The sequence below is a fragment of the Perca fluviatilis genome, chromosome 19, assembly GCF_010015445.1.
Source record: "Perca fluviatilis chromosome 19, GENO_Pfluv_1.0, whole genome shotgun sequence".
Classification (NCBI taxonomy): domain Eukaryota; kingdom Metazoa; phylum Chordata; class Actinopteri; order Perciformes; family Percidae; genus Perca; species Perca fluviatilis.
This window is the reverse complement of record NC_053130.1, coordinates 15,815,456-15,830,305: the sequence shown is the minus strand read 5'-3', so window position 1 is coordinate 15,830,305 and position 14,850 is coordinate 15,815,456. Positions and strand designations below refer to the sequence as shown.

The 14,850-nt window shown below is 38.4% G+C and overlaps 2 protein-coding genes and 1 long non-coding RNA gene across 3 annotated transcripts; all 3 read left to right on the top strand.

The window, feature by feature from the left end:
• The first annotated feature begins 3,496 nt into the window (after positions 1-3,496).
• LOC120548361 lies at positions 3,497-4,744 on the top strand. Its single transcript, XR_005637175.1, has 3 exons — positions 3,497-3,621; positions 3,770-3,857; positions 4,086-4,744. It is a non-coding gene; the product is annotated as an uncharacterized LOC120548361 (long non-coding RNA).
• Positions 4,745-5,498: 754 nt separating this feature from the next.
• Positions 5,499-8,793, top strand: LOC120547690 (catechol O-methyltransferase domain-containing protein 1-like). Its single transcript, XM_039783246.1, has 7 exons — positions 5,499-5,649; positions 5,743-5,861; positions 6,540-6,645; positions 7,391-7,509; positions 7,959-8,013; positions 8,104-8,237; positions 8,349-8,793. The coding sequence occupies exons 1-7, from the start codon at positions 5,595-5,597 to the stop codon at positions 8,499-8,501; spliced, it is 741 nt and encodes a 246-aa protein (XP_039639180.1). The 5' UTR covers positions 5,499-5,594; the 3' UTR covers positions 8,502-8,793.
• A 1,805-nt stretch (positions 8,794-10,598) lies between these two features.
• On the top strand, positions 10,599-14,096 carry LOC120547681 (neurofilament light polypeptide). The gene is made up of 3 exons (XM_039783231.1): positions 10,599-11,695; positions 11,784-11,908; positions 12,386-14,096. Exons 1-3 carry the CDS (start codon positions 10,796-10,798, stop codon positions 13,689-13,691), a joined length of 2,331 nt encoding a protein of 776 aa, XP_039639165.1. The 5' UTR covers positions 10,599-10,795; the 3' UTR covers positions 13,692-14,096.
• The last annotated feature ends 754 nt before the right edge of the window (positions 14,097-14,850 follow it).

Genomic DNA, 14,850 nt, shown 5'->3' with positions numbered 1-14,850 from the left:
GAAGTCTCCAGGATCTGGACCTTGGTATGGAAATTAAGAAAAAAACAGTGAGGAAATTGGATCTGGAGATACAGAAACTAGAAAAAGAAGTAAGTGACTTCAATACACGCTGTAAGCATATCTGTAAAACAATGTATTAATCATGTTTTTTTCTCTCTCCCAAGCTCCAAGCTGACAAGTGACAGCACCAAAATAAAAAGATTAAGAAGCATTGTAGCATTCCCTGTGTGATGAATGTACACTACTCTATATAGGCCAAGTTATTGGTCCAGTGATATGAGACTAAAATTGAGGTTATGAAACCAAAGTAAGCTACTAATACCTAATAAAAAACATTAGGCCTACATATTAAGGAGTAACACAAACTATCCTTTATTAGAGAAGGAGAAGCAACAAGAAAATGAAATCAGTCATCTGAAATAATTAATGAAATGGTCTCTGACCTGTCTGCCATTAATGTCATCTGGGAATATAGCTGCATTATCCCACTCAATCTCCTGTGCCAGTGCAACCATTTCTAACCATTTAAACAACTGCAATAGTAGTATTTAAATCAAACTTGTGACGGCAATAGTGACAAGTAATACATGTTAATAAAAATAAAGCAGAACGCATTCAGAAGACAACGGAATAACTGTTAAACATGTTTATTTCGGATCAGAGCGACAACTGATTTAACACATAAGACTCAGGGATTAATTTTAGTCTGGCTGTTAGCCTGCTCTGGTGCAGGCTAACTGCAAAGAATACATCTTCATGGTTACTTGGCTGGGTTTAATTCAACCTGCTTTTATGCAAGCAAGTCAAGGCTAAATTCATCCAGGATAACTTGAATATCCCAGCTTAACCCCTTATCCTGGTTATGTGCGATAGCCCACTGGAAATGTTCTTCTGTTGATCCAGACTAGTCTCTTTCGGTCTCTCTAGACTAAGTTTAGCCCCGACAACACGTAGTAAAACTAAAACCGTGGTGTTTATTAGGGCTGTTGTGTCTTGGTGTTATAGAGGAAGATAACAGCTCTAGTGTGTATAACATCCTGTTGTGTCTTTTTATCACCACGTTTACAGACACGTCTCTGCTGATTGGCTAACATCTCTGACACACCGACCAAACAGAGAAAACATACCTCGAAGCTGGCTGCACAATGCTGAAATCGTGACAACGCGCCGCTGCTGATGACAGATGAGCTGTGATGTCATCAACTGAGTGTTGACAGCTTCCTGTTTTCTTTTTCCAGGAGGAAGGAAGCAACAGGAGGATCATGTGTCCTCTGGACCCAGTGAGTCAGCAAATCCATTTTTCACACTTTTGTTGTTATGGTGTTTATCATCTCTGATGCACTCAGTTTATTAAACTGTGTCTCTGTGAGAACATAACATACCTGGTTTATGACATATGTCATAATAAAGATGATAAAGATGTCACAGAGAGCACATACAGATATATATAATGATAGACATAACACATTAAATAAAGATGTTACAGAGATACATTCATAGTTTTAGTTGCTTTCATATTCTTAGAATATAAAATAGTTATATTTTGTTTGGTTTCATTTTCAAACACAATGAATAAAGGTTTCTGTAGAGCATGATTATTAAAAACCTGTTGGTTGGTTGATGTTAGAAGGGATACAGCTGATGTTAGAAGGGATACAGTTACAGCTATGGTTGATGTTAGAAAGGATACAGCTACAGCTATGGTTGATGCTAGAAGGGATACAGTTGATGTTAGAAGGGATACATATAGTCCCTAAGTCCTGGTGCCAGTTGTTGCAGACGATGTTTGATTAGCGCGGAAATGGATGCTGAGGAGGTGAAACGGAGGCTGGCCTCTGGAGGACTTATTTTATTTCTTTGTTCCAACTGCGCAAAGTGGCAATTTGCAATAGCCACTTTGGTGATAGTACAAATACAGTAATGTTAAATAATACATTCTCAGAATAATAAAGTTTAACATTTATCTCATGAAATTTATAATACTTAAAGACATGGTTAAAGTGATGGTTCGGAGTAATTCACCCTAGGGTCCTTTGCACCATGACCTCGAGCCAAACACCCCCCCAGAAGCTTTTTTCACCTGGGTCTAACATTGGGCGAGTTAGCGTAGAGTAGCGTTAGCCGCTGAATAGCTTAGCGTAGGGCTAATCGCACGCGTTGTTATCTCTTAAATGACCCCACTAATAATGCCCGAAATGATACCAAAGTCTACACTAGTATAGGTTATGCACTCATAAAACGATGGTTGGAAAGTTTGTAAAGTACACCAGAAGTTTATGTAAATAACACTTGCCTGCTGGCTTCTGCTTCTGCTGTTGTTGTTGCTGCTGAGACGAGAGTGCTTAGGGACATCTACAAATTACAACACCGAAAAGAGATGCAACAAAAATATTTTTTAATTTAACTTATTTTTAAAGTAAGTGCTGTAATATAACTAGCAGGAGACAAGTAATAATTGAGGTAAGTTTGGAGACATTACCTTATTTAATCATTAAATTAATACATATTTTTGTTGTATCTCTTTTCGGTGTAGTAATTTATAGACGGCCCTAAGCACTCGTCTAACTGCAGGTAGCAGCACCAGCAGCAGCAGCAACAGCAACAGAGAGCAGAAGAGAGCAGCAAGTGTTCATAAACTTCTGGTGTACTTACAAATTTTCCAATCCATCATTTTATAAGAGCATAACCTATATATACTAGTGTAGACCTTTGGTATCATTTCGGGCATTATTAGTGGGGTCATTTAAGAGATACAAACGTGGGTCCATTAGCCCCGCGCTAAGCTATTCAGCTGATAACACTACTCTACGCTAACTCGCCCAATGTTCGACCCAGGTGAAAAAAGCTTCTGGGGGGGTGTTTGGCTCGAGGTCATGGTGCAAAGGACCCTAGGGTAAATTACTCCGAACCATCACTTTAAGTTTTTACCAACTCTCTCTCTTTTTTTTTTATTATTAACAAAATAACTTATTATACGAAATACACAAAATACAGCTAACACCATGAACTTGCATACAAATTGCAACAAATGTATTTAAATAGGAAATATATAAGAACTATGAGCCTAAATTTAATGTCAGTGAGTGACCAGCAATTATAGTATGTATATATATATATATATATATATATATATATATATATATATATATATATATATATATATATATATATATATATACAGTATATATATATATACAGTATATATATATATATACCTTTTATATATATATATATATATCTCGAGTATTATGATACTTTATACCTTATGTCGATTAAGTTGATAGTGTTCATGATGCATTATAGACACAGGCTTCATAGAAAGTGTTAGTTTTTTTTTTAAACTTTATTTTAGTTTCTTTTTTTCTGAATTTAGGTATGGTAAATTGTATATGTTTTGGACTCTTGTAGAGCCTTTGTTTGTTTAGAGAGGCCTTAACTAAAGGACAACACATATGATCAAGTTAATAAAATCAATCAAGGTAAAGAACAGATAAAGCAGAGGAGAGCAGAAGCAGTACTATGGAGGACAAAGCTTGGCTGCAGTTCCAGTGATGCAGATGCAGATGCAGACAGGGACAGCAGTATGAGCGAGGAAGATGTCCCCCAAAAGACAATATTGAGGTAAATGCTAGGTTAATATAAGTATAGGTGTAGAATTGCAGTACACATCATTGTTGGTTTTCATTTGGCCAACTGTTCACCTATTTGACAACCCAAGTGATGACAACATCAGCTAATGAAAAGTTATGTCGGATTCTTTTTCTTTCAGAAAACATACGGCAGCTCTTCAGGACTCCAGCTGAGACAGCAGCTTGTTTCTTTCTCCAGAAAGCAGGCCATACATTACAAGGCTTGAGGTAACATTTTAAAATAAGACTAACTCACAACTACGTGCTTGGCATTTAACTTTTAACATTTAACAATTACCATAGGTAAAATGAGGTTACTATTTTGATGAGTGCATGGATAAATGTATACAAAACTAAGTAGCTTTTTTGAGTTTTTGACTGAATTAAAATACAATTGATTCTCGCTGCTTTTAAATAGTGATCATTACTGATGTCTTTCCTTTTGTGTACTTTCAGAGATAGAAGATGACTGCCAGGGGGAGCCAGGCATTGTGACAATGATTTATTATAAATAATAAATGTCTATTTTTATATTATTATAAATACATAATTTAACTGTAATTCCTTGTGGTTGAGTTTGTTTTCTCTGAGGTCTCTAACATTTTTCCCACATCATCCCTGGTTTTTAGTAGCCTTTTGCCTGACCTAGACCAATTTTAGGTGGTACAGTTTTCTCCAGCAGTGCAAAAACATATTCTCAATTTTCAAAGTATGGAAGTGGTACTAAGCTGTACTCTGGTCTTGCCCTGTATGCATTTGTGGTGTCTTGTAAGCCCATCCATCCATTCCCTATTGCTATTGTTAATCAGTTGTATTATCTCTCTCTCACTGACAGTGTGGCCTATGTACGTCAAAACAGCTACTGCAATTAATACTTAGCTAGTGTTATTCGGATGTGCACCAAGTATTAGGCACACTGTCAAAACTTATTGTGGAATTGCTAGTTTAAGTTGCAACCATGCATTTTTTTTTATCATTATTATTTTTACATCTAAGCAAGATAAAAGTCTTCAAGGGCTTCTGTACACTCACAAACAATAGCTGTAATGTCTGGGAGCACAGTGATGAGTTCTTCAAATGATGGCATTCTTCTTTATTGAAAAAATTCAAATCATTATTCAAATTAATTCTCTCTAATCATAGAACATCCCAGAGGACTGCGCCTGAAAATAAATAAACAAATGAATGAACCATCCTACCACTAGGAGGCAGTGTTGTACAGCATTAAACTATGGGTGCCATAACTTCAGCAATGGACTGTAAATAATAAATCAGGCACGTCTGGACCCCAAACACATCTGAATTTTTGTATCATTTTTGGTTATAGTCTGAAGCTTATATGAACACAGAAAGAGAGTCTTGCTTCCATCAGCTGAAAACAATTTAAAACAACATTTAGATAGTACCTTTCATGGTTTTTATCTATTTAGTCACACAGGAATTTATACAGTGAGGAAAGTGTTGTCTTGTGAAATACACAAAAGTTCACATTTCACAAATGAATTGCAGTGATATACAGTGCTGAGGAGAACAACAAACAGAAACAGTCCAAAGTGTACTGAATTGCAAAATAACTGACTATCTGCAGTATCTTTGAGAGTCATAGCTTCAGCAAATAAAAAGAACAAACTCATCTAAACTATTGGGTCAGTGTTGGTGCCTTTTTACAAAGGAGACCTTTGTCCTGGGACTCTACTGTGGACTGTCTACTGCGACTTTTAATGATTTAATCTCATATATTTTTAAAGTAATACATTATTAACACTAACTTGTTGATATGGTTGTCTATCTTACAAAATGCCCCTGCTTTTGCAATACAACTAAAAAATCAACAAGTTGAGCCTCCCTCTCAAAGGTTAAACAAACAGACGGTACTGTACAAATAGGACTGACACAGACACATTCAGTGGATTTACATTAAAGTTGTTCAACCTTTCTTTAACAAAGCCCAGAGGCCAGAACATAATGACTACAGGTATCAAAATATCCTTTTGCATTGGACTTGCTGTTGTACTCACAGGTATGAGATGGTGGTGCTGTGTATAATCTGTCATGTGATGTTTTTCTGGGATTGGTGGTAACGGGAGCTGCTGTTCTGTTTCTCACCGGTCAGGTGTGGGAAAGTCTGCCTTTATTGGGAAGAGCCACAGCGAAGGGAAGGACAATCCTGTGCTGCAGTATGTTGTTAACAACTCACTGAGAGAGCACCCAGTCCTCACCAAACTCAGACTGGTAAGATAACCAACAAGCCCCCGTACACTAGTGTCTCATGCTGAGATATGGATTTCATAACATTAGAAAATTTTCTTATTGTAATTCCCTTGTTACTTGTTTTAGCAAGACACCCCTGCATTGGTTACAGGCGTTTCAGTACGATGCTGCTCGGCCTCTAAACATGTCAACCAAAAGATCACGTTACATCCAAGTTGTTGTCTTTAAATTTTTTTCCTCTGAAATTCAGTTCAGGATTATTTTGATCACCTTTAACTTAGCATGGGCAGCATGCTAAAGCCACCAGCAGGTTATTTACGTCAGACGACGGCCAATTGGTCATCCGGAGCTCCAGGCTAAAAACTAAAGATGATATGTGGCTTTGAAATTTTTTTGCTTCCTAACTTTGGATCAAACTTTGGAACTGGATACTTAGCTGCTTAGAACTGCACATGTTCAGTTTGTGTTGTGTATTATATTTAAATTATATTATCTTCACCTATAAGTACAATACACATAATAATAAAGAATACATAATCACTGTATTTAATTATAGGCTCTGAGCAATACCATTTTAGACCACTAGGGGGAGGCACAGTGTCAGAAGAACACTACACCGCTAAAAAGGAGTACTAAGAAATGTTTATCCATTTATTCAGACAATATAATGATATACATGTTTTGATATTTTCATTACAGAGAACCCTTGAAGACCCCTGGAACATAATGATGGTTGCCAGTGAACAAGCCCAGTTTATGGCAAATCTAATTAGACTGATAAATGCAACAAAAGCTATTGAAATTGGTGAGATTATGAGAGATCAAATAGAAGACTTGGGCTAAAAAAATGTGCCATAATAATTAGATTTTTTTGGGGGGCATTTTCAGCCTTTATTTTTACAGGAAAGCTTAAGACATGAAAGGGCAGAGAGGAATGACATGCAGCAAAGGGCTGCAGGTCGGAGTCCAACCCAGGCCCACTGTGTCAAGGAGTAAACCTCTATATATGGGTGCCCGCTCTACAAACTGAGCTATACGGGCGCCCAATAATTGGATTTTTAAAAGCAACTGCATACCTAATTGTGCAATCAAACCACTGCTGAAAGGTAAAAGAAATTCAGCACTAAAATATTTTACTCTGAAAGCCATATTTCTGATTATAATTGACAAAACATTTTATTTTGAATTTTGGTATGAGACTTTAACTGCTCCAATTTGAATTTTAATTGTATTATTATATATGAAAATGGCCAGTTGAGTTAAATATGGTGTTTCCAAAAGGTTATTTAAAAGCTTTGAACTGCACAACCTGATATTGCTGGGAATTTTAAATAGAGGAATACAAACCACATTCATTTTGATAGATGCTTTTTCACTGCTATGAATTTAGTGGTGTTCAAATTTCAACAGTAAGTATTGATTCAATTTTATATTATAAGGTATTCGGTTGCTTATCCATACACAGCTTTTCTTTGCTCTTATAGAAGCCACTTATCTTTTAATTATCTTTAAAGGAGTGATTCAGTTATACCATTATATTTATTCTGCAGGAATGTACACAGGGTACAACACCCTCAGCATGGCTTTGGCCATGCCAGAGAATGGAAGTGTGGTAGCTTGTGAAATAGAAGACACCTACGTGGACATTGCCAAACCGTTTTTTAAAGAGGTGAGATCATTTCTTTCTGAACAGCATGGCTTAAGTTGTCTACACAATATAAAAAATAAATTTAAAAAAATACTGTATTGAATTAGGATTTGTTCATTAAACATTTCATCCTAACACAGTACAGGTTGCCTTACACAACCTGGCACTTGTGTAACATTTTAATTTGGCATTTTGCAAGTTTAGTAAGACTGATTGGTGCTTCTGTCAGAGCAAAATTGTGCAGCAGACAGCACACTGTACATCCTGCACCATCAACCTTCTGTCAGTATGTCTTCACTAAATGCTGCCGGCTGGAAAGTAAAAAAGGTGTCTGCTCAGGAAACTGTGGCACGTAAAGATGCAGAGCCAAGCAGTGAAATCAATTCCTGTTTTAGCCTTCCCTAACATTCTCTTTAAAAAACAATTAAAGATCCTTGCACAACTCTCATACAGTTTAACCTTTTCTCTAGGCTGGAGTTGAAAATAAGATAGATGTACGCCATCAAATAGCCATGAAAACACTAAGTAAGTGCTTTTATAAATCTCAGTAATGCTTTCTGATAAAGATGGACTCTCTTATTTTTGCATTTTAAATTTTCCTCTCTGTTTCATCAGGTGACCTGATTGCAGCAGGGGAAGCTGGAACATATGACTTTGTGTTCATCGACGCTGATAAATTCAACTATGACAGATACTACGAGAAGTCCCTTGAGCTCATACGAACAGGGGGAATCATCGCAATTGACAATGTAAGTACACTTTTACACAAGCAGGATCTGTCATGCCGTGGTATTAAGAGGTGTACAGCATGTTTGGACTGCGAACAGAATGAAACAGCACTGTTGTTACGGTTTTTGAAGGTGCTGTGGAGCGGAAAGGTACTGAATCCTGCTCCCAATGACCTCACATCCCAGGCTCTGGATAGCCTCAATAAGAAGCTACACAAGGACCAGAGGATTGATCTGAGCATGCTCATTATGGGCGACGGGCTGTCCATTGTCATTAAACGCTAAATGGTGCATTAGTTTTGATATTAAATATAAATGTGTAGCAGTACTACATTGCCTTCTGTACTTTTTGTCAGCCAAAACAATCATACATTGAATGTCTTTTCTACAGCAGATAAAAAATTGCAACTTCCTCCCAGAAATCATAAAAGAGCAATTAATAAAACAAATATACAGTTTCATCAAAATGTAATCATTCCAAAATCAACAAATAAATACCACAGTGCTACCGCTCAGGAACAGATAAACATAAAAACAAATAACATAGTGGTTTTCTTTGTAACAGAACATGAAACATCTCATTTTGTTTTAAGGCTGATATGATCGGCTCTATTTGTAGCTACTGTAATGGTTGTATGTTTCGGTTTCCTGTTTTATTTTGATAGTCTGGTTTTTCTCCCTTGTCATGTCTTGTTTTACTTCCTGTATTGTGTTTTCCCGCCTTTTGTGATTGTCTGCTCCGCCCCGATGTCTTTCACCTGTTCCCCAGCCCTCCTGTCACCTGTCCCTTGTTAACCCTCATTTACTTTTGTATTTAGTCTCTGTGTGTTTCTTGTCTTGTGTAAGATTGTTGTGCTGTTTATGTTTTTGTGGGTGTGTATGGTTGTTGTGCTGTTTAGGGTTTTGTGGGTGAGTTGCTTTTTTTTTTTTCTGTCGCTGTATTCCCTGTGGTTTTTGATGGCTTTGGTTTTCTCTTAAATTTTTGGTACTCATTTTTTGCCTGCTTGATTGCCTTAGGACTTCCTTTGTTGTTTGCATCATTTGCTATTAAATCCTCAAAACTATTCACTGCCTACCGTCTCTGCATTTGGGTCCACTACACTGCAAACCCTGCGAACAGATCTAACAGATCCTGACAAATCGTGACAGCTACTGGGGCCACAGCAAAGTAACCTTTAAAGAAGCTACAGTCAAGCTCTTTATGAGATGAACACAGCATCCTTTATTTGTGTGTTCTTTCACTGCTTTACTAAGTGTCTTAATTTTTTTTCCATATGCATGACACTATTTCTATTAGATTGAAGAGCTGGGTTTGAAATGGTAAAACATTAACTACAGCTCAAGTGTAAAACATTATTGCTCTAGTACTAGCTGAAGGCATGAAGGACTCTCATTTCTTTAGAGATGTCTGCAGAGCACAACCAAGAGGGACATTGTTCAAGTCTACACTGGCCTGAGGTGTTGCTGATGAAATAGCAACAAGAACAAAGTAAAAACAAAATGTTATGATTTCAATGAACATGTAATGAGATTGACATTACACAGAACAGTTAGACTAAACACAAATAATAGGTTATACTAAGTTTATGTCTACTCTTTTGGCCTTAATAGCATTATTTCATGAGTTTGAGAGGAAAATTACAGTCTATGTCTTGGTATTAAAACATAAAACAGTGGTGGGAGGAGTACTTGGATCATTTAAGTAAAAGTAGGAATACTACAGTGTAGAAATATTTTTTATAAGTAAAAGTCACAAACAGGTTGAGCATCGGAGAATATATTGCTGTGGTAGAGGTATACTCACTATGTGGAAATACTACAGTGTAGGATTATTCCTTTACGTGTAAACGTCATGCATACTAAATGCTACCCAAACAGAAGTATCATCAGCCAGATGTAGGTCTTCTTAAAGTAGATGTATGTGGAGCAAAAATAGATGTATAGGCTGTAGATAATTTTTTTTTCTTTAGAAGTCTACAGTAACATCAAATTTAAACACTGAAGAAGAAGTACCTCAACATTGTACCCCTACTTGAGTACCGATAATGACGCTGAAGAGAGAGAGAAAAATGAACAATCCAGTTACTTGATTTCAAGCTTTTCCTCTGTCTCTAGATGCCAATCTGATGTTAACACACTACTATCAAAGGTGTGAGTTGAAATCTGTTAGTTAGTGCCTGTAAAGGACGGGCAAGTGGCGTGTAAATGACGTCATTTGCTAAAAGCAGTAAAGCAGGTTGATCGTGAAACTGTGGACTGGTATTAATTAAGGAGTTTAACACTAACAAACGCTCTGACACACAGTTATAATAATAATAATAATAATAATAATAATAATAATAATGCACAGAGGTTCATTGTTTTGGGACTGACAGACATCTACAGCCAGTTGTTCACCACGTCACTGCTGTCTGCGACAAAACGTAGAGTAAGCTCTTATTACACCTTCAGCTGATGCTACACCTTTTCAGCACCGCGGACAGCTCCGTTGTGCATGCAGAGCTGATGGAGACGGTTATAAAAAGCCCGCATGGAGCGTCTCTGCACCGGAGATTCACCACGACAGCCTGAGTCACAGCATGGATAACCGATTCCTCTTTCCGCACAGAAACACTCAAGATGAGTATTTACAGTACAAGCCAAAACGTTCGGCATTAGATGCCAGCGTCGTGTCCACGGGCATGAATTTGCAGTTTAATGAGAAAGAATTGATGCATGGCTTGAACGATCGTCTTGCAGGATTCATTGAGAAGGTGCATCATCTGGAGTACCAGAATCAACTGCTGGAGAGAGAAATCGGGGAGATCAGAGGTAAAGCGAAACCCGCATCTGGTCTGGAGAAAGAGTATGGACCAGAGCTCAGGAAACTGAGACAGCTGGTTCAGGACATTACTCATCAGAAGCATCAGATTGAAATCGAACATCAGAATTTAGAGGAAGAAGTGTCCAACCTGAGAAGGCAACATGAACAGGAGGCGCGTAGCAGATCGGATGCAGAGAGCAACATTGTGCTCCTCAACAAGGACATCAATGACGCTTATCAGGCTAAACTACAGCTGGACAAGAAAGCACAGGCTCTCGTGGATGAAATCCACTTCCTGAAGAGAAACCATGAAGCCGAGGTGTCAGAGATGTCTGACCAAATCCAGGGCGCGCAGGTGACTGTCAAGGCGCATGAATTTGGCAACCCTAGCGTCACTGCGGCACTGCGGGACATCAGGGCACAACTGGAAGGCCACACCGTGTCCGACGTCCAGCAAATGGGAGAAACTTTCCGATCTCAGTTTGCAAGATTAACGGAGGCAGCTGAGAGCAAGAGAGCTGCGTTAAAAGCGACCCAGCAAGAGATCCAGGAGCACAGGAGGCGCCTGCAGGCCAAGAACATCGAACTGGACTGCGCTAAAGGCACCAGGGAAGCGCTGGAGAAGCAACTTCATGACATTGAGGATCGCCACAAGGAAGAAATGATTCATTACCAGGTGAGACTGGGCGCTTTTGCAAGACCACGGTTTAATAAAGTGTTCAGATGGTGTCCAGTAACAGATGTTCTCTCCTCTCTTTCTCCAGAACACAATCAAAGAACTTGAAAATGAGCTCATAAATTGCAAATTCGATATGTCTGGTTACCTGCGGGAATACCAGGACCTGTTAAATGTGAAGATGGCTTTGGATGTGGAGATAATGTCTTACAGGTAAGGTGTGCTGAATCTTTTAAGGTAAAACTAGTTAAAGAATGACAGCACTTACTGTTATTATCAAGGCAAGTGTTTTTGGAGTAAAAAGATGATTAAAAATCTGTTATTTTCTTCGTTTTTCTTATTAATATTCATCATCTATTAAGACTGCTGCATTTAGGCTACAATACAAATAAACAAAGTACAGTGTCTAATGCAAACAATCACAATATTACACTATGGGTATCACTGAAATGCTCAACAAAAATAATATTTAATTGCCTTGCATTATTTTTGAGGGAAATCAAATATGACAAAGCAAAAAACTAATCTACAACTCTTACACAAAGTCTCTAAATTGTATTCATGTTATAATGCTTATTCATGTTGTAAGGCCAACACCATTTAGTAGGTTTTTGCACCCGTCTTAAATATTTCTCATTAATGAGGATTAAAATGAATTCCGTATTGAAATATGTGTGTCCTGTTTTGCAGGAAACTTCTCTGCGGTGAGGAGGCTCGGTTATCTGCAATGTCAGACAGCCACGTCTCCCTGCCCTACATCTACCACCAGTCCCCCGTTTACACCCTGCCCTGCCTCAGCCGCCCGGGAGGCTCGCACAGACGAGCTGAGCCCCAGTACAAGTTCGTAGAGGAGATCATAACGGAGACCACCAGGGAAATTGAGATGTCAGAGTTTGAAGAGACAGGATCGGAGGAGACAGAGGTGGAAAAAGATGAGCAGGAGTGTGCCAAAAGAGATAGACTGGGCAGTGAGGAAGAGAATGATAATAAAGACAGTCGAGAGGACGAAGGTGAGCAGATGTCTGATAGTGAGCAGAATCAAGTAGCGCCAGTAAGAAATTTAGTGAACCGAGATGATGATGGCAGTCCTGGTGAGGTGGATGATAGTGAAAAAGGACAAAAAGGCAAAGAAGAGTCAGAGGAGGCTGAAGCAGCTGGCAATGAAAGGGACAGTGACATAGATAGAAATACTCAAAGCAAAGTTTTATTGAGTGAGAGCCTTGATGAGGAAGGAAATGGACATCAAAAAGTAGGTGAAAACACAATAGAAGAGAAAGAAGCTCCAGTGACAATGGTAGCAGTTGAGAAAGATCTCTCTTCAAAACCGGATGAGGTAAAGCCAGAGGTCCCTGTGGAGGATGAACTTTTGAAAAAATCTGATGAGGGTAAAAACGGAGATGCTGAGAAAGATAGTTTTATCTCAGCTCAAGTAAAGAAGCCTGTTGACGAGACCACGGCCCAAGTGTCAAAAGAATCAGACAAAACTCAAGAGCTAAGCAGTGTTCAAGTGCAAGACAAAGTTCCTGCTTTAGAAATAACACATTTTACAGGAGAGACCAAAAGCACTCTGTCCGTAGAGACAGAGGAGCTTTCAGAAAAGGCTCAAGTATCACTCAAGAGTGAGGAAAAGGAGAACAGCCATAAAGAGCCAAAGGAAATCAGTAAATCTGAAGCTGCAAAAGATGAGGATGAAGTAGCAAAAGGCATTCAAGATGCTAGACATGATAGAAATACAGGTAAAGACAAAGAGACTTCTCTTACATCTGATGTGAAAAGTCTTCCTGAGGAGAAAGATCAAAAGCCAAACAGTGGGGAAAATCCCCAAACTGTCTTACCAAGGGAAAAGACAACTGTCAATGCAGAAATCAAAGAGCTGCATCAGGGGCCACCAGAAGGAAGCCAGGATCAGAAATCAAAGCTGTCTGACGTTTCAGAGAAAATAAAGGATCCTCAAGACAAAACTGAGAAGGTGGAGAGTAGTAAGTCAGGGAAATAAGAGGGAAATGCAGTAAAAGCCAAGCAGAGGGAATATCTGCTGAGGTATAGGAAGCGAGGAGAAGACATTTCCACCTTAAATTTAATGACAGTAGTTGAGAGGCATTTACATATCAGGGATGGTGAAGCTGAAAGTAGTAAATGGCTTAAGTAATGCAGATGCAAATTCAAAGCATAAGCTGAGCCAAGCAAAGAGAAGCAAGCTGTAATTTCTCTTCAGAATGACCATTTGAAAAGGAGAGCATGATTCTTTTAATGTTCGCAAACAGCTTTGCCTTTGATCGTTTGACTCACCACTTAACTCATGTAATCATGGATGTAAAAGATGCAGTTATTTAAAATTGTTAATTTGCAATCTTTTTTGCTTTGGTATGTGCTGACAAATAAATGCAATATCCAAAAGAAATCCTCTGAATATTTCTTGTTGGCCACCACACCAAATACTATTGTGGATAAATCTCTTATGTTTCTGCAAAGGACAACTCAACATGTCTACTTACAGTGACATGCTGTTTCTGATTGAAACAGCATAGAGAATTTCCCCTCTTGTGCAAGAAACCACTCCACTTACTGCAGTTTTGCCACTGAAACCTCCATCCATCAGATGTTGAGACCAACTGCTAAAGGTTGCTGTAGATCAATATCAGACCATTGGGATTAATAGCAACAATAATTTTACAGTGCCATTCCTCACATAAAAATTGAGAGTAAAATCAAAATTTCTGCTCCCATATACACAACGTCCAGGCTTCACTATGGGTGGCTACGGCTTGGCCGCTACAACAAGACTCAAGGGCACCATACATAGACGGACAACTGATTTCATCTACCGTATTTCCTGTAACCTCGTAATGTTTGTGGGTCTTATAGCTGCAGACATGATCTTTGTGCCATTAGAGGGCAGGACAAGTCACTCAGCTGAGCATATAAAAAACCGTGAGCTCATCTCAAGTATGACTTTTGTCATTCAAATGTATAAATCTAGAAAAAAGGGGGTGATGTGGGAGGCATACCACAGGCTAAAAGTAGATCATTGTTCTACTTAAAACTTAATTTTCCTTAATTTGTTCCCTCTGTATCATGCATCATCTCTTCTGAAGGTCTCCTCACTACCAATGAAGGACTAATTGCTCATGGCGCCTTATTTCTTGTTAATTGTC